The sequence below is a fragment of the Hordeum vulgare genome, chromosome 2H (assembly GCF_904849725.1).
Source record: "Hordeum vulgare subsp. vulgare chromosome 2H, MorexV3_pseudomolecules_assembly, whole genome shotgun sequence".
Classification (NCBI taxonomy): domain Eukaryota; kingdom Viridiplantae; phylum Streptophyta; class Magnoliopsida; order Poales; family Poaceae; genus Hordeum; species Hordeum vulgare.
In genome coordinates this window covers 73,489,946-73,509,672 of record NC_058519.1, presented here as the reverse complement: position 1 = coordinate 73,509,672, position 19,727 = coordinate 73,489,946, and the positions used below count along the sequence as shown (strand labels likewise).

The window sequence follows — 19,727 nt, the reverse complement described above, 5'->3', positions numbered from 1 at the left end:
ACTCTTGGAAATATCCCCTAGAGGCAATAATAAATTGGTTATTATTATATTTCCTTGTTCATGATAATTTTTATCCATGCTATAATTGTATTGATTGGAAACTGAGATACATGTGTGGATACATAGACAACACACTGTCCCTAGTGAGCCTCTAGTTGACTAGCTCATTGATCAAAGATGGTTCAGGTTTCCTAGCCATAGACAAGTGTTGTCACTTGATAACGGGATCACATCATTAGGAGAATGATGTGATGGACAAGACCAAACTATAAACGTAGCTTGTGATCGTGTAATTTTGTTGCTATTGTTTTCTGCATGTCTAGTATACATTCCTATGACCATGAGATCATGTAACTCACTGACACCGGACGAATACCCTATGTGTATCAAACGTGGCAACGTAAGTGGGTGACTCTAAAGGTGTTGTACAGGTATCTCCGAAAGTGTCCGTTGAGTTAGCATGGATCAAGATTGGGATTTGTCACTCCATGTGACGGAGAGGTATCTCGGGGCCCACTCGGTAATACAACATCACAAACAAGCATTGCAAGCAATGCGACTAAAGAGTTATCCATGAGATCTTGTATTGCGGAACGAGTAAAGAGACTTGCCGGTAACGAGATTGAAATATGTATTGGGATACCAACGATCGAATCTCGGGCAAGTAACATACCGAAGGACAAACGGAATGATATACTGGATTAACTGAATTCTGGACACAGAGGTTCAATCGATAATATTATCGTAGAATATGTAGGATCCAATATGGGAATCCAGGTCCCGCTATTGCATATTGACGGGAGAGTGTCTCAGGTCATGTCTACATAGTTCTCGAACCCGCATGGTTTGCACACTTAAGGTTCGGTGACATTTCAGTATAGTTGAGTTATAGGTGTTGGTGACCGAAGGTTGTTCGGAGTCCTAGATGAGTTCTAGTACGTCACGAGGATCTCCATAATGGTCCGGAGGTAAAGATTGATATATAGGAAGTCCTGTTTTGGTCATCGGAAAAGTTTCGGGCTCATCGGTAGTGTATCGGGAGTGCCGGGAGGGTGCTAGGGGACCACCGGGAGGGGTGTGACGACCCAAGAGTCTTGTGGGCTGTGAGAAGAGGTGTACCAGCCCCTGGTGGGCTGGCCAAAGACTCTCTCAAAGGTCCGTGCAGCTAGGAGAAGAGATAAAAGACAAAGAACTTTTAAAAGGAAGGGAAAGGAGGAGTCCTCCCGAAGTTGTCCACCTTCCCACAAGGAAGGTGGACTCCTCCTTGGTTCGGCCAACCCCTCTTCTTGGATGGGAGTCCAAGGCAGCCTTCTCTCCTCTCCTCCTATATATACTAGAGGTTTTGAGGGTTTTTGAGACACAACAAATCAGCCATGTGCCGCCCTCTCTTTAGATCGTAGTTCCTCCTCTCTAGTTTCAACGGTGCTTAGGCGAAGGCCTGCTCGAATAGTTCCACCACCACCACCACCACGCCGTCGTGTTGGAGAACTCATCTACCTCTCTGCCTCTCTTGCTGGATCAAGAAGGAGGAGATCATCATCGAGTTGTACGTGTGTGGAACGCAGAGGTGCCGTCCGTTCGACACCAGATCAGGATGGATCGTGATGGGATCGTGGGACGGATCATGATGAGATCGCGGGACGAGCTGCGATTTGGATCGTGAAGATGTTCCACTACATCAACCTCGTTATACACGCTTCCGCTTAGCGATCTATAAGGGTATGTAGATGCACTCTCCCCTCTCATAGATGATCATCACCATGGATAGGTATTGCGTGTGCGTAGGAATTTTTTTGTTTCCCATGCGACGTTCCCCATCAATCAGGCCTACCACTATCGTGGCACCGAATAACAAGGCCAAGCATAAGCCACATGCTGGTTCCAGCGAGAAGAGGTAGCATTCGGCCTCATAGGCAAAAAAGACGAAGGGTGTGGGCGTGGCGACAATGGTCATTGCGGCAATACCCCCATCCATCGCCTCAAGCTTATTTCATGTCGTCGTCCCTGAAGGAGCATCTGTCCCGTTAAGATCACCAGCCGCCACAACATGTTTGATTAGTTGTCTCAGAGTATACAAAAAATATTCTTCTTATTTATCTTAAATTCTGTTCATTCAATTCAATTGTGAAGTTATGTGTTCCAATGTAGTGTCGATAATGAAACCTTCTTGCACTACACAAATGTCGAATCACATATTTTATCTCTCAAGAAACTTTGTCTCAAGATGACGAAGATCAATGTGTGGAAGAGGAACTTGTTGACGTTCATGACGAAGTTTTTGTGTATGCTCTGAGGGGAAGAATGGGGAACTACACAGTCGAGGAGGACAAATATCTATGGAAACTACACGATCATGGGTGGTGGCATGGGTGGTTTCATGGAAGGAGGTGGTGACATGGGAGGAGATGGTTGCATGGGAGGAGGTGGTGCTATAGGAGAAGGTGGTGGCAAGAAAGACAATGATGATTAAAATGAGGTCAATGCAAGCTGTGGAGACAATGTAAGCCCAAGTGACAACGGGGGTGATGAGAGTTCAAAGTTGAGAGATTTATGTTCACTGCATTTCCAAGTTGTATGCACTTTTATATGTGTTGGCGGTGCACTATGTTGGATTGCTTGCATTCAATTTTGATATGTGAATTTGAAGTTAAATTTGTTATGAGCATCTCATGGTCAATTTAATATGTGCATTTTTATTTGTTGCAAAGTTTAAATTTACATGCAAAGTTCATGTTCGTGTTTCAATACTTATGCAATTGTGGTGCACATGGTGTGGTTGGTGCCCTATCTTGCTCATCTGCTGGAGCAAAATGGTGATCTATTTTGCATCTTCTGTTGGAGAAAATGTTTTAGGTGATGCAAGATGAACTTTTTGATGATGTAAAACTACCTTTTGCATGCCCTATATTTTCACCCGTTGGAGATGCTCTAAGAGCATCTCCACTCGCCCCCAACAACCCCCAGGGCGCCTTTTTTAGCGTCGACAATGAAAAATTGGCCCAGTCGTGCCACCAACTCCTCGTTTACCACCGATTTAGGCCAAAATAACAGCCGACGAACCCGAGCCGAACCCAGCCCCCCCCCCCCCGAGGGGGGGCTGGGAGCGCCGGTCGAACCAAAAATCCAAGTGGGCCCGCTCAGTCGGCGACAGCCGGTCCTATATCCGCTATTTTCTCCCCCTTCCCCTCCCTTTCTCTCCATTTCCCCACCTCCTCCTCCCATTCTTCCCCCGCTCCAATTATCTGGCTGCCACACCAACGGAGAAGAAATACACCTTCCCTCGCCCCGCCACCGTTGTCGATTCCGGCCAGTCGAAGCAAAGGAAGCCGAGAAGCCGATGCCGACGGGCATTTCAGAAGTCGAGTTGAGGGCGAATGTCCAGCGTCGGGAGGTGGCCACAACAGACCAGCGGAGGAGGCTCGATGCCAAGAAGATCAAGGAAGCGGCGGCGGCGGTGGCGATGGTCGATCAGGATTCAGGAAGAGGCGTCCCGCGCGGGGATGATGAATCCGCCCGACCGCAACCCGCAGGCCACGTGGAGGGGTCGCCAGGGCGTTGCATCACCGGCCAACCTCTCACCGACGATGCTGCCCTGGGGTACGTGCCCTTGCCTCGCTACTCCGACGACGATGTGCATAGCGGCTTCAACCCCAACACCACCTTCTTGCAGGGCGCGCTAGAGCTTTCCTTCCCCATCGGCTTCGTCCATGACCCGCTTACTCCCTCACCCGTGTTCAACGCCGTCCTCAACACCCAGTACAACTACTCGCCACCAACGTACTTGTCAGCAGCCTCGCCTACGCCATCTCTGCGTCGTGGTGTCCTTCCATTCACGCTCACTTCGTCGCTGCAGTTTAACTATGCCGACGCCGACATGGACGAGATCATCACGAGCGGCTCCGTCGTCGCCGTGTCGCACCCGGATTTTGGTGTGCATGATGAAACAACGGACACCACCGGCAACATTGACGATGAGCTCGACGACGCTGAGGAGGAGGAGGGAGAGGAAGAGGCACTGGAGGTGGAACCGAAACCAGTGCCGAAGAATAAGGAAGGGAAGAGAAAGCGGGCGGCGAACACCAAGCCAGTCGAACAATGCGTCAAGTGGACGTCAAAGGAAGATGAGTGCCTTGTCGAAGCGTGGAAGACTGTCAGCATCGACCCGATCACCGGCGTGAACCAGAACACCGACACGTACTGGGGGAGAATTAAAATGACATTCAACGAACGCAAGCTGGTCGACCCCGACTTCGCCAACATCCACATGGACTGCACGAGAAGGCCGTGTAGAACCGCTGGTCGACGATCCAGACGGCCTGCAATAAGTGGCATGGGATCGTCGAGGAGGTCACTGCTCGCCCGGAAAGCGGCGCCAATGTCGAGGGTCATGTATGGACAAAGTTCGCCGGCCCTAGTTCGTCGCATCGTTGTGTACTTTGCCGACATGTTTTGTCCGTGGTTTGTGTAGATGATTCGTATGTTCGCCATGTATCGCGCCGACAACGAGGACCAAGAGTTCAAGTTCCTTCATGTGTTCTCCAGGATCGAGTCGTGCGAGAAGTGGAGGGAAGTTCGGCTCGCTCTCGACAAGGCCAAGGAGACCTACAACCCGGACACGCCTACCCCGACTGCGGAAAAAGGGCGCCCAGATGGCACCAAAAAAGCTAGGGCGACGAGGGACGCGGCGCCCGCTGCCGAACGACTGCAAACTTCGATCGAGCAATGCATCGCCGACGTCAAGAGCAACGCTACTAGGAGAGAGGAGAAATCCGACACACGATGGTTGGCATTGATGATTAACGTCGCTGCGAAGAAGAGGAACGTCGACCTGTAGTTCTTGATGGGGGCAGGCACGTCAACAATGGATGAGAAGGTGAAGGCGTGGTACATAGTGTAGTGCGACCTCATCTTAAGCCAGATGCCCGACGGCGATCACAACGGCGACCGCGACGGCAACACCAACGACGACACCCAGCCCGAGCGTAGAAACCACGTCGACGACGAGCCCGACTACGCCGGTGATGAACCCAGTCAGTCCTGCAGCAGAGGATCCACACCACGCCCAACCGGCCGTTTGATCAGTTTCTTCCCTAATATCAATTCCTTTTGATCGCTGAACTATTGTGTGTGTTTGATCGCCGAACTATGACATGCTGATCGTCGACTTGTGGCATGATGATCGTCGAACTTGTGGCGTCTTTTTGGCAGTGGGAAAGAAGAATATGAAAAAATTGGCGTCTGGAGGCCGAAACCTGGAGGTGTGCCTGGAAACTCGCTTGTCCGCTGGGGCCAAACTGCTAGAGATGCTCTAAGGACAGGATGACACTGTGGCACCGCCGTCGGCTAGACCGGCGAACCAAATATAAGATTTGCTCCTATGCGAGGCTGGGGAGGCTCGGTCAAGGCCATGGAAAAGAGAAGCCCAGGGGTTACCATTGTCAAGCATGGATTTGCCCCCCGCCATGACCATCATCCCCTGAGGACAGACATAACAAGGGTGCACCAGAGATGAGGAAACATGTCGTCCGTTGCCGAATTACGTTTCATCTCCGATCACCAACACTTTTTTTTTGTCGCGATAAGGCCCACACGTGTGGTGGGAGCAACATCCGCGCACACAAACCGCACCACGTCACCGCATGCATGCATGTGGGGATCTTTTTTGATTTCCACTTTTTAAAATGTCTTATCTCTTAAATGAAAAATCCGATTGAAGATCCGTTTTCACCATTAAATCCATCACAACTAGACCTCATATCAATATGTCTCGATGACTTTTTTGGGTAAAAGTTGCCATGTCTATTGCACATGAATTGCCATGGTATTTACAACAGAGTTGGCATGATATGTTTCATGTAATTTTTTTTCTACCTTTAAAAGTAAATTTTGATGGATAAGCAAAGAATTGCCATGATCCATGTGTTAAATTGTCGTGGTTCATTACTAAAAATTGCCATGGTCAATTAATAAAAATTGCCATAAAAATAATTGAAAAATATACCGATAGTTTTAAATCTAAAAAAAATAGATAGAACATGTCATGACAATTTTAGTGTAAACACTATGGCAACTATAGTATAACATCATATCAACTGTTGTCTAATTTTTTTTTTCATCAAAACATATCAACATGGGATATAGTTTTAAAGATCTCGTTCAGACGGATTTAATGATGAAAATAAATTTTTAATTGAATAATTTAATTAGAAGATAAAACATTTTAAAGATAAAAAATTAAAAAAATTCCGCTAATGTCATTTGATTTGATGTGGCAAAATAAGTGATAACAAAGACGTGTGGGCAAATTACAAATGCCCACTCCCATGGACGTTAGCTTTTCCTTTTTTTTTCGAGAATTACCCGGACACAACCGGCCCCAAAGAAGACTCGATTCAAAGTGCACAAATCCATCTTCAACAATATACACACATCAGCTCGTGCTTCCACAAATCTTTGCCTCAAGCTGTGTGCTGGCCTGGCCTGCTGGGCAGTATAAAATGCAGTCGGTTCTTTGGAGGGAGGCAGCCAAAGCCGGAAAACTCACCGTGTAGACGTGGCAGGTGTACATACATACAGCGCAAAATATACACAGACAACGCACACATCACACATGTCGTCTCAACTTTATATACATATACTCATACCACGTGGACCAACATATTTCTTTTGCAGCCGTCGCCATTCTGACTTGACCTGCTCAGCGAGAGAGATGGCGCCGGCGCCGCCGCCGCCGATCTACAAACTCACAGTGACTACAAACACAAGCAGTGTCTGATCTGATCTGCTCCAATTTATGTACTGCGCAGCGGCCAGCCAGGCCGTGTCGTGTCAATGGTGCTTGCCGTGCCGCGGCCGCGAGCTCGTCGCGTGGTTGTTACGGGAGCGCTCGTGCCGCGCGTGGGACACCAGCATGTCCGACTGCGCCAGCCTCCTGCTGAACTCGCTGCCGGCCGAGCGCTGGCCATGACTATCTCCCTGCAAGACAAAAAAAACCTTTGGTGATGAAAAAACCAAGTGCAAAGTGCCTGAGAGTTACTAGCATCTTTGGAGGCGACGGCGCTCACCATTCTGGCTCGATTCGAGCCTTCTAGTTCTAGCAGCTCGATCGTCTCGTCCATCTCCATCATCTTCTGCTGGAGGTTGTCCTTCTCCATCTACAGGAACGAGAAGATTCAGTCTAACAGGACCGCGACCAGGCAGGGTTGGAATTCGACACAAGATAGTATGTTTTGGAAGTTCGTTAGGTCGAAATGGTTATCTGAACCTGTAGCATTTCGTTCTGGGCCTCGAGCATCTGCTCCCGCTGCTCGAGCTGTTCCACGAGCAGCTGGGTCTCCAGCAGGTCCGCCTTCCGTTGGTCCATGTCGTCAAGCAAGCTTAAGCACAGAAAAAATATGTATCCAATATCAGGTCATTTGTAGCATGATTTCAGTGCTTGCGTGATTAAACAGTTACTTCTACTCCCTCCGTTTCTAAATGTAGCTTCTTTTAGAGATTTCACTACGAATTACATACGAGTGTATATAGGCATACTTTAATGTGTAGGTTCATTTATTTTACTTTGTATGTACTCCCTCCGTTCCTAAATGTAAGTCTTTAAGAGTTTTCACTAGGAAACTACATACGGATGTATATAGACATATATTAGTGTGGATTCAGTCATTTTGCTCCGTATGTAGTCCCCTAGTGGAATCTATAAAAAGACTTATATTTAGGAACGGAGGGAGTAGTCTGTAGTGAAATCTATAAAAAGACTTATATTTAGGAACGGAGGAAGTACTAGTGAAGATAAATGAACAAACAGTTCAGGGAGTTAAGTCACCTGTCTCTTTCTTGAATGAGATGGCCGAATTGTTCTTTGAGGACGTCAAGTTCCTCGTCCTTTGTTGACAATGGAGATGAAGATAGATAGGAAATGTCAGCTTGCTATATGACGGGACAATGTAAACAGACATTTGCTAGTGGAGTTGTGGCCTACCTTCACCTTCGATTGTTCGATTTGTTCGTGGGATGCTAGTAACAACTTGTGCACCTCTTCTAGGTCAAGCAAATTCTAAACATGGCAACAACAAATCTGATGTAAGTGAACTGGTTAGTAGACAATGAGCCCTAATGCTGATTAGCTCCGTAGAGGTGCTGCTGCAACTTACAGCATAGTTTGTCATGTCTAATTTGACGCCAAGTAGTTCCCTTATAACATCATGTGTCATGCTATCCACGGCTGCCAGTCTTGATGTAAGCAAGCATATCTATGAACAGAGGAGAAAATATAAGCATCACCTTTGAGGGACTACATTCTACACTGGATATTGGATTCATGTTCTTTATAGTTAAAAAATCAGAAATGAACAAATAGAACACAGCTGTGCTTTCATTATCTCCCAGTGAATGTGGGACACATTCTAGAATTGATCTAAAAATGCTCTATACATATTTCATTCAAGTACATGCTTGTGTTTATGACAATAACCATGGTCTCAACAACTAGCCAGGAGATCTCTTAACCAGTGGTATATTGTATTTGACCATATTGTAATCTAAGGACACATGTGTTATTGGGAGACAATACTCTCTAACTAGCAGAAGCTGTCATTTTCTAAAAATAAATAACAGAAGCTGTAATTTTGTCAAGTCCAACAACCGCAACAACATACATGTTGACTGTCGCCAATTAAGTTTCCTGAACTACGATGAAAAGACGAGCAAAAGTATGACCTGTTTCTGTTTGTCACTAAGCAACGCTTCAAGTTCTTCAATTCGCTGGCGGCCCAAAAAGATTTCCTGATCCTTCTCAGAGTTCAGTTGTTGAACAATGCTAGATATGCACCTAAAAGGTGAACCAGACCCTCTGGTCCGCCCTGAAGGCTTTTCCACTTTTGTATGGACAGCCTCAGAATTAGATTCATGCGAACCAAAGTTCTGTTTAGAAACCATGTGCTCCATTTCCTGATACTGCACGACAAGAATTATTAGCATATGTGTAGTGTTGGATACTTGTATAACCATGTTGGCAAATATATAACAGCTGAAGGCCTTCTACCTTCTCCTGAAACAGCAATGATTGTGCTTCCGAATGCAGGACCAGCTCAGCTATATGCTCTTTGCACTGCCTTATCTATGTACATGAAAAGGACATAGTATAAGATTATTCTAGTAGATGAAACTAAGTTATTATAAGATTATTTGGAAACACAGAATTCCGTGAATCGTGTATGATCGCTCCTGCATATACCTCCTCATCTTTACGTTTTGCTTCCGTTATGAGTCCTTCAATCTTCCTTCTAGTACCTTGATGTGCAATAAGCTCAGCTCGCAATCTCCTATCATAAAAATGCATTTGACTATGATTATACAATTACATCTTGTTAGGTCTTCTAAGAAAAAATAGAGGAATAAAATCTTCACCTTTTTAGTTCGCATCTCCCTGGACACAATTCCACATTGTCATCACATTTTGAGGCATTCTCTACAGTAAGCATCTCTTCAACTGCTTGAAATTCAGCTTCAGATTGTTTGTGCGCTTGATAGTTCCTTACTTCCTCTTTAAGGTTGCGTACCTTCAGTAAAATCCGATACATGATGAAACTTACCATTCACATCAAAGCCTAATTATTCACCAACTCGCTTAATTTTTGCACCAACCCTTGCAAGATTACACCCTAATGGCTCAATGTTATATCATTGCAAATGAAAATTGGGCTATCTAATATACTTAGCCATCTATCTTCTGGAAATTGCTGTCATTCCATAACCTTCGGAGCAACCATGTGTAAAAATATTACATTTCTTATGCAAAATCTCAAAGAATCATCTATCAAAACGTTGAGCACCAAAAATCAGAGGAATGAGCAGCTTACCTCTTCCTCGAGAACAGTTATTGTAGATTCAAGTTCTCCAACAGAATGTTCAAGAATTGTAACCTCCTCATCTTTCTCTTCTGCATAGATTTTACTTATCTCTGCAGCCTACAAAAGCAGGACAGGTGAAACTACATACAAATTGGATGGAAAGCAAAGGGTGCTGGTAACACAACACTTACTTGCCGAGCTTCAATAGCAGCAGCTTCATTCTCCTCAGCTAAAGCCATTGACATCTCAAGCTTGTCATTTAACTTAAGTATCTCTGCTTTGAGTTTTGCATTTTCATTACATAATATTTTGATATTATTACTTAGTTCTTCAATATCTGACCTAAGACGTCCCTCTTCAGAAGAATTAAGCAAAAGAATTTCACTCTCCAATCCCTCTATGACCTTAGCTTTGTCTTCCAACAGAGCTTTTATTTCACTGGTCTTCACAGTTTCCTCTTCCAACATCACTCTCAGATCATTGTTCTCCTTCAATAATACAGATGATGAACCTTGAGATTGCTCTAATTCTGATCTTAAAATAATGAGTGCAGCCCCATTTTCAGCCAGTTCTTCCGCTAGTGTCTTCTGTTTTGCCAACATGTCTTCTGTCTCAGAATTTTTGATTTCAAGTTCTCGTTGAACCTTTCTAAGGGCACTCGATACTTCATCAGCTTTATCTTTCATGTCCTTCGCATATGAGGTATACTCTTGCAGTAATTTCAGGTCAAAAGACAATCCTTCAGCAACATCACTTTTCCTGTCAAAGTCTCTTCTTAGTGATGCGTACTCTCTACTGTAACCAGCCTGAGAATCGCCATTCCGTAAGCATATATTCTGACGTGTGAAGGCTTTCTTCTCAATATTACTAATGCCATTAAGGAGCCTGCTAAGCAAAGGTGCATTCTGAGAATCTTCTTGATCAGATAGTAACAGATAACCAAAAAAATCTATAGCAAAAATCAAATTATCTTGCACCTTATTCAGAACAGTAACAAACTGCTTCTCATTTTCTGTTGCATCCCCCATAATGTCTTCTTTATTAATAAATTTAGACAGAGGGATCATTAATTGTGCCAAATGATGCTTGAGACACTGAACATCATTCAAAAGAGCAGTATTGTCTTCCTCTCCAGAATGATCTTCTATATTTTCCTTGCATTGCTGTGGAACAGCTGAGTATAGTTGTTTGCTATCTAATTTTGCAAGTGCATCAAGAGGGTTTGCATAGTTTTGTTCATCGCAAGCAACACCTGGATATGTCTCAGCATTTTTAATGCAGGACACCTTGTTGACGAAGGCATCCCACTGTTGAGCAATACTGAAAACTATGCCCTTAATAACAGCCATATCGTATGCACTGTTTGCATTAAAAACTTCAAGTTCAGCAGCACTGCCTACTACATGCATGGATGATGTGTCCTTTCCTTCATCACCCATACCGGTTATAGATATAATATGCTTCCTAGAGTTGTCAGGAATTGCTTGAGTTTCATGAAGAAACATAGTATTGCTGCTACCCAGGTCACATGAACCAACTTGTTGACACGTGCATGTACAAGGGTTTACGTTAAGGTGATGGAGCTGCTGAACTGAAGAACTATCTTTTTCTTCTAGAAGTGATACAAAGTTTACCAGATAAGATCTTGAATCACTTATCCACCTCTTTAAGTCCTGCCCAATATTTATAATTTCCGAGCAAAGCCCAAAGAGTTCCATTGTAGCAACCCTTTGCAAATGGTGAAAAGATCCCTTCATTAGAGTAGCAATGGTTGTCATCTCGTTGGTACATTCATCCATCTGCTGATTTAATTTGCTGCAACTCTGTGCTGTACAAAAACCTGACGCTTCAAGCTCCTGCAACTCATTGACCAGAGAGGTTTTCTCCGCCAATAAAGATTCCACTGCTTGGCTGCAATTATCTCTGTCAAGCTTTAACTCCTCATTGGCCTTCAACAAAGCCGAGAGCATAAGTTCAGCCTCTTTCATGGTTTCCTGAGCATCCTCAAAATTTGAAAATAAGGCCAAAACCTTATTTGACTTATCCTCAACAAGAAATAACACATCGCCGAGCTTTGACTACAAGGTATTGGAAAAAATAAATCATATTATCACTACAAGGTATTGGAAAAAATAAATTCATATTATCAGTCATATTGTTTATAACCCAGAAGAAAATCATTAACAAGAAAATCCATGGTATGCATATAAAATTCCTTGTATCTAGACTGATTTCAGAGGCTATGTACCATGTAATATTCATGTTGTATCTTGATACTCCCTCCGTCCCAAAATTCTTGTCTTAGATTTGTCTACATATGAAATATTTACATACATTCATTTCTAGACAAACCTAAGACAAGAATTTTGGGACGGAGGGAGTAGATGATAACTTCATAAGGATGATAAAGCAACTTCTACTGATTTAAAAATGTCTGAGCACATTGCACAGATTTCTATGTGTGCCATTTGATCTCATGGGATGATCGCAAAACCAAATGTAAGATATGATGAGTCCATCTGGTTAGAATAATTAAAATTTGATACAGCACATGTCCATGAAGCACAATCACTACCCTGTAGATGATCCTAAGATAATTTCCTGAATTTTTTTATTCAAATATATTTCAGTGTAGATCTATAATTCTATGCATTTAAGAAACAAAGTTTACGCCTTAATAGGTAAATAAAGGAAAACATCAGTAGCGGTGCAGGTAAGTTCGACAATGGGCTCAGTAGGTTTTATAATGAGCAATTAACATTGAAATTTAAAGTACAATCTTGCTTCTTTGGAATCAAAAGAGATACTGGTCCTGCATATTCTTGAAGGAAGAAGGTACAGCCTTGCATCCTTGATTCATTTATGAGGAAAATAGTAGTGAGTTATCTCCTGTTTTAACTACAATATGAAGCTGTCTATAGAAATAGTATCATGGACTATCTTCACTTTATATCAGGTGCATTCATCTGTACAGTGTATGTAACTACAGTGAAGACTGCATACCTCGTAGTCTGGATTAGCTTTATTGACTGCTGATCCATCTTCACTACCAGTCTGTTGTGCACTCATGTCATTCAAGCTGTCGAGGAATAGAGGTTCATCACGAGATTGTTCTACTGCTTCTGACAAGAGGCCATTTTTCCGTTCCACATTGCAATCCTTTTGCTGCAAGTTTACTTGTCTTTGTGCTTCCTGTGAACTTTCATCATTATATAATTGCTGAGCTTCAGTGATAGCAAGTGTTGCACCTCTTAAGATGTGCAACTTTTCTTTCACTTCCCTGACCATTCGCTGTGCATCCTGTAGCTCAATTTGAAGCCTGAAGATTATTTTTTCCTTTTCAATGCTAACTTTCATAGCCTTCTCCACATGTTCGCTGACAGAATTATTGCTGTAAGGAAATGAATTAATCATATTATCAAAATTCTGATATGCATCGTCTAGTGATCTACAGCCATCTGTCAAGAAGCTTGTTAGATCAACTATTGCAACCTCCCATTCCTCAGATAAAGAGGCAATTTCTACATCTTTGGCCACAATGATCTCTGCAAGCCTGGCACTTTCTTCAGCCATAATAACTAGCTTCTCCTGGAGCTCTTGATTTATGCTTTTAAAGTGCGCCAACTCGGCCTGTAATGTATGTTTGCTTGAGCCCACTATTTCAGTCTCTTGATGACACAATGAAGTCTCAACATGCAAACATTTATCCATGCTTGGTACGTTTTCATGTATTTGATCTATCTCATCCTGTTGTTGCAATGTTTCTTCATCTTCTACATGTCCACTAAGAATAGTGTCTTTGTCAAGTACATTATGTGAAGATCCAAGAGCCAAGTTGTAGCACTGAGACACTTCATCACTAAACTCTGGCACTTTTGTAGAATCATTCAAATCACATATTTCTGAATCAAAGTGATACAAATGAGAACAGGATCCCTGGTGTTCACAAGCAATTTCTGAAGGAAGATTGAGTTGAACTGATTCCGTAACATTAGTTGCCATTCCAGCATCATTGGGCGTTAAACATGAAAAGTTCCATCCCACTGGATCCTGATATAAAGTTCAAACAAGAAAATAAGAGAAAAAAGTTAAAAGTGAATATCTAGTTACTGGGTATAAATCGAAAATGGGTAAAAAATCTCACAGGTTGCATCTGACTGATCTCTGGAATCCCACAGTTCTTCTCTGTCGTCGGAGCAACCTGAATGGTGATGTGCATCCAAACACCATATGTAATTCTAGACACAACAAATAGCATAAATAATTGCTGGTGGCTACAAAAATTGCATACGTACTTGGTGCTTGCTAGACATCTGGTATTGTTTCAGTTCACAACGCAGCTTATTTACTTCACTGCAAACAGCATGAATAATCATAACCATCAATTACCAAAATACCCAAAGAAAGCAGGCATAAGGTGAGTAACAATAATTTATCAAAAGCCAATCCTGTTAATTAAGAACTATACATAGATGAATAAAAAAACAGACCCAGACCCAGGGTAATTATTGACACTGCCAATTGAGTACATTGGGATTTCGTTACAGACTGAGGCGAGGATAAGTTTGACACAGTTATTTTAATGAAATTTACTTTCTAGATTTAACAGAAATGTGAGAATGTGAACATATGCAGCTCCATTCACTTTCTCACCATGGAAGTGTTAAATCATTATCTTCTAGAACTCAAATGTCTTTACTCAATCAAGAGTATCATATAATGCATGTTTTGCGAAGAAAGTGTTGCCTAGCACATGTGCATTGAAATGATAAGATTTAGTTGAAAACTTACCGTGCAAGTAGAACATTATTTTCTAAGCATGCATCCAGCTCCTTCCTGCAATTATCTAGATCCTTGACAATCTCATCGCCCTAAATGCATTGCATCACACATCAACCATTTACAAAAATCCAGGTAATTGTTCAGTATTACATTTGGGACATGTGGTTAAGATGTTACAATATTGTTTACTGTTAATTTAGGCTAAGGTTTTGACCGTCTTCTGAAACAGGAGAAAAATAACCATAGCCATGTGGTAAGTACTTTCTGAAGTAAAATTATATCCTAGTGAGAACACACCTGTACTTCTAAATTCATAGGAGGTGCTGTATACTTCTGCTCAAGAATATGAAGGAACTGCACATATATAACAAAGATAAGAGTGCGGCACTCGAGAAAATGAGATCGAGCAAAAAGGAGTTCAGGGAGAACGAGCATACATGATTACGCAAAAGAGATATCTCTGTTAATAACATCTCTCTTTCCCCTTGCTTGTGGAAATTCTGAAGCCTGTATATGAGTACATTAGAATAAGCTATCACCAATTTATTCATGTAAGCAAAATATACAAAGTGTGCAAATTTGTCAGGGCTCAAAGTAATATTGAAATATTACGTTCTAACTTGCTCAATTAATCTCTTGTTTTCAAAAGCAAACTGAGTCAGTTGAGGATTTTCGTCGATTTGTTTTTGCAGTAGCTGAATCTCTTGGCACATTGCAGCATTTTCATCAACCATATAGCCATCCGATGGCACTAGATCATCAGCTAACGTATGCAATCTTTTTAATTTTTCATCACGAAGTTTCAGCATCATTCTCATGCGTTGGGAATCAGATTCCTTCAGGTCAACCTGCCGAAAGAGAAAGCTGATGCCACTCAGTATTTAAAAAGCATCTTTGCTACGACACAAATAGTTGTTCATATAAAAAATGATTAGGTTATGTGTTTTGCAGGATATAAAACAACCTAGAGCTATGTGCAATAGAATTACCAGACGATTCAAATGCTTTATTTCAGCTTCCAGCTTCCTGATATCCACCTCAGCTAGTTTCTCTCTCCTAAGGCTCCCAGCCAGAACATCTTCCAGATGGCTAACCTGATATTATATATATATGTATAAGTAATTGGTTGCAACTTGCAAATAATTTATAGTGCACCATTATTTATTTTCCAATGAAGTAAATCATGCTATATGACCTTTTGCTTTAGAAGAATCAGATCACAGCTTGATTGATGATCTTCAGCTAAAGTATTGCATTCTCTATCAGAGTCTGAATTTAGCAGGAGAAAGCTAGGCGATTCAGGGGCATTTTGCTGCTTCCTCAAGCATGTCAATTGATCCTGGTAAACATATTTAAATAACTTAACTGGAATGCACTTCTATAATCAACAATAGTGTTGCCATGATAAAGCTTACCTTTAGTTCTTCTATCTGCCTTTGTAAAGCCATAACATCTCCTGAAGCATCTTCATTTACTTTTGCCTAGCACAACAGAAGAATTCCCGAATGAGTCGACAAGATAAACTTTCCATATAAAAGTTCAACATGCTTAGAATTACATTGTTTTGAATCAACTTCGCGCGCTGAGCAAACTTCAAGGTACTCAGTGTCTCATTGGAGGAACTGCAATAGTGTAATTCATTTACAAGTTAAGCATACTGTTAAGTGTTAAGATCTAGAAAACAAACCAAATACAACAAGTAAAGGTGCATAATATGGATACCAAATAGACGGGCTGATGTTGGCAACAATTGTTGTTTTAGAGTTTCCTCCAAGGGAATCCTAGAGAAGATGATTCAATGAGCCAGAGAAGACAATGGACATAAACAGATAGAAGACTCAAACTCATTGTGAATTTGAACCTGGAGGAGAAATGTAAGCCTTGAATCTCTATAGGGCACATGGCGGTTTTTTCCATTTGCGACATCCACTAGAGTCATGATAACAAGCCTGCAACAGAATAGCTAATTATCACTATGAATAGTACTTTTAAAGAAATTATTATTTAGCACCCAAATACATTCTATGCTGATATAACAAAGAACCTTCTAATGAATACTAAAAGATGTTATGAACTTCCACAAATATCCCATTTAAGAAAAGGGATACCAGCACAATATTCAGTTGTAACGCAAATGTGGTAATTTTCATATGTTACAAGACAAAAAGTGAATATGAACTGCGTCAAAATTCATGAATCTTGTCTGAGAGCAATAGGTACCCAAGAGTTGACAAGGATCTGTTAATGTTCGCAGCTTCTTTCAAGCGGTCTCCTTCAGCGCCCGAGCTTTTCTGCCTAGTTTGAATTCAGTTAGTATTTATGAAGGCAAGAAAAGGTTGTCAACTTGTCACCTTTATTCTGGAACTCACCTCTCAGAACCAGCAAGATCGACCAAATTCAAACGCCCAAAGCGGAGGTGCGTCATTGAATCCCTTTCCCAGTGACTCTCAATGACACAAGTGAAGACGCTATGTGATCGGCTGCTCTCACTATTCATATTTGTAGCTGCCATTTTCCTATTTGCAACCCCCTAAAAGAATATATTTTTTAAATCATTAATGTAAGTTAGCACATGCCCATTTTAGGACCTCAGATCCAATGCAACATGGAATGAGGAGACGGTATTCTTTCACCTGTAATAATAACAACATAACATCTTTAACAGATGACACATAACACTCCATTAGGTTCTCAACATATACGCCTTTCTTTATATCTTCACGGATCTACAAAAGACAGAACAAATGTGAGATTTCACATTCACTTCATGCATCATCAATTCTCAAGTACTAAGCAGGCTACCTGAAGATTAGTTGATGATGGTTCAAGTAGATCAGTTATCTGCTCATTGTATATCTCCAGAAAAGAGCATTTGCAGATATACTTCAGTTTGTCCTCTCTTCGCCTTTCCTCTTCCTTCACATAATATATGATTTAGGTCTGTCACTCTGTCTATTGGCAAGCATTCACCAAAGTACTAGCCTGGCATAAAAACACCTCACCTCCTTTATCCGAGCAAATAGATACTCGAAAATACGAGGTGTCAAGCCAGAATCATTGCTAAGCTCATTGCCATCCTTGCTAAGCTCTCCCATCATTGTGTATGTTTTTCCACTCCCTGTCTGTAAAAACGATATGTAACACTATATGTCAGATGAATCCTTCTGCAGGAAAAAAAGTGTGAATATTAGTGTTACCTGGCCATAGGCAAACAAACAGCCGTTGTATCCAGACATGCAGTTCTCCACCATTGGTAGACCAACTACTCTAAACAGCTTTTCCTGAAATCGTTGTAGAGAATATTTCTTAGGCTAAAGGATTACTTACTTTACTTGGATAGGAATCTAAGTTAGTTGCAGTGCACAAGACATGCCTGTGATATTGTTTCACATGCGACATGATCAAACGTGAACATTGTTTCAGGGTGTCCTGTCCAGCTCAATGTCTTTGAGCTATCCTGTATCAAACATCTTTTCTGACCATATGCAGTGCTCTCGGCGGCACTGATTGGCCTTAATCGTACCAAAACCTGTAAATCGCACCAACATTTAGGGAACATTTAGATTTCTTTGAGAAATGTTGATTGGACACGGGATGGTCATGTACTACTTGTGTACCAGTGGCTCACTGCTTCATTTCACTTTGTGCAAAAAAAAAAAAAAAAAAACACCAACCTGCACATTGCGATCCATCCAGAAGGCGGGGTCCTCGTCGAGCTCAAAATGCGGCACCTCCACTGGCACTTCCGTGGCGGCCAGATCCCTCAGATCAAACACCCTCTTCGCGGCCCCGCCAATGGAGGAGCTCCGATCCCTGACCCCAGACGCCGCCGCGCAGGCCTTGGGGGTGCCTGCCAGCGACTTGGGCGTCCCCGGCGCGGACCGCGGGTTCCTGCCCGGGTCGGCGATGGCCGCGAGGGGCGACCGCGGGGGCAGCGAGAAGGGCGGGGCGGCCGCCGAGGGGGAGGGCGATGCTGCGAGGTCGTCGTTCTCGTTGGGCTCCGGCGCGGCGCGGCGGGGGGCGCGGGACGCGCAGGGGCGCCGGCTGCCGCCGCCGCCGCCTGGGGCGGACATGGCGGAGGGTGGGGTGGAGCGGGAGGTGGAGCGAGGTGGCGTGGAGCTCGGCTCGGGTGGAGGGGAGTGAGGGGGGAGCGGGGTGGTAGAGGAGACTAGTAATGGCCAACGGGGTCTTCCTGGCTGCTGTTGGGGGTTCTCTGCTCTCCGCTCGATTTCAAATTTTGAACTGGGGTTGCGTTGCGAGGGGGCCAGAGGGGTGGATGGATCTGGCTGACCAACTGATGACTCATCATTTAACTGCTGAGGCTTTCGGCCCCTCCTGTGGTTGATTAAGAACTGATCGATATTTAGGAAAGTAGTTCTTTTATGTAGGCACCTAACTCACGTATAATGATGTCATATGAATACAGACATTGATAGAGCTTACAACAAAAAAATATAAATCACATAATTTTACAACTACATAATTTTAAAATTGTACTCCCTCTGATCATATCCATTGTCACTCAAATGGATGTATAAGGATTAGCAAACAATTTGTAAGAAAAAGAGCAAATACAACTATTGGTTTCCTATGTAAGTCCACGTATACTCAACCAAATCATCTTGAAGTTGACTGTGAGTTGTCTGGTCACGCATTTCATGATTAAAATGGATGAACTCTTGAAATGGTGTTGCTCCGGCCTCGGGCTCAACCAACTCACCGACGTAATCTCATCCTTGGTCATAAAGGTTGTCATCACACTTATCCTTTACGATCATGTTGTGCACGATCAAACAATATGTCACGCCACGCACATAGTGTTAATGCTCCATAACTCCATTAGAAGTGAAAGTTATCGACCAGCGGGAGGTGAATGAGATATTTTAACAAATTCTTCAAAAGCGCGAGTTCTTGAAGAATAATTGAGTGACAAAATACAGAGCCGAATGAAAACTACGCTAGCATGCAAATTAGAATGAGGACATAGTCATCATAACAGGGCTAAGCATGCAGACTAGGTAGTAGTACATGAAGAACAAGTGAGTATACATACATACATATAACATAAAGAACAACAAAACTAGAAGACTGAGAAAA

General features: G+C 42.8%; 1 protein-coding gene across 2 annotated transcripts; it reads right to left on the bottom strand.

The window, feature by feature from the left end:
• Window positions 1-6,391: 6,391 nt before the first annotated feature.
• Window positions 6,392-18,703, bottom strand: LOC123425102 (kinesin-like protein KIN-12E). Of its 2 annotated transcripts, none has more exons than XM_045108770.1 (33): window positions 18,305-18,703; window positions 18,004-18,159; window positions 17,828-17,911; window positions 17,633-17,752; window positions 17,433-17,546; window positions 17,264-17,356; window positions 17,000-17,160; window positions 16,851-16,925; window positions 16,492-16,579; window positions 16,353-16,411; window positions 16,189-16,252; window positions 16,046-16,111; window positions 15,826-15,969; window positions 15,620-15,724; window positions 15,243-15,478; window positions 15,068-15,137; window positions 14,928-14,984; window positions 14,640-14,719; window positions 14,144-14,201; window positions 13,993-14,049; window positions 12,852-13,898; window positions 10,040-11,926; window positions 9,858-9,965; window positions 9,406-9,557; window positions 9,233-9,320; window positions 9,041-9,115; window positions 8,716-8,952; window positions 8,151-8,249; window positions 7,979-8,053; window positions 7,823-7,881; window positions 7,265-7,376; window positions 7,065-7,154; window positions 6,392-6,975 (listed from the first exon to the last, which is right to left on the bottom strand). In XM_045108770.1, the coding sequence occupies exons 1-33, from the start codon at window positions 18,701-18,703 to the stop codon at window positions 6,829-6,831; spliced, it is 6,462 nt and encodes a 2,153-aa protein (XP_044964705.1). In that variant the 3' UTR covers window positions 6,392-6,828. The 2 variants fall into 2 exon arrangements, with proteins under 2 accessions (XP_044964705.1, XP_044964706.1); XM_045108771.1 differs by having other exon boundaries at window positions 9,233-9,317.
• Window positions 18,704-19,727: the final 1,024 nt, after the last annotated feature.

Coding starts and splice junctions, on each gene's coding strand:
- LOC123425102 (XM_045108770.1), bottom strand. CDS start 18,703: ATGTCCGCCCCAGGCGGCGGCGGCGGCAGCCGGCGCCCCTGCGCGTCC. Junction 16,580..16,850: donor AGATCCTTGTCAACTCTTGG/GTACCTATTGCT, acceptor ATTCTGTTGCAG/GCTTGTTATCATGACTCTAG. Junction 6,976..7,064: donor GCTCGAATCGAGCCAGAATG/GTGAGCGCCGTC, acceptor TTTGTCTTGCAG/GGAGATAGTCATGGCCAGCG.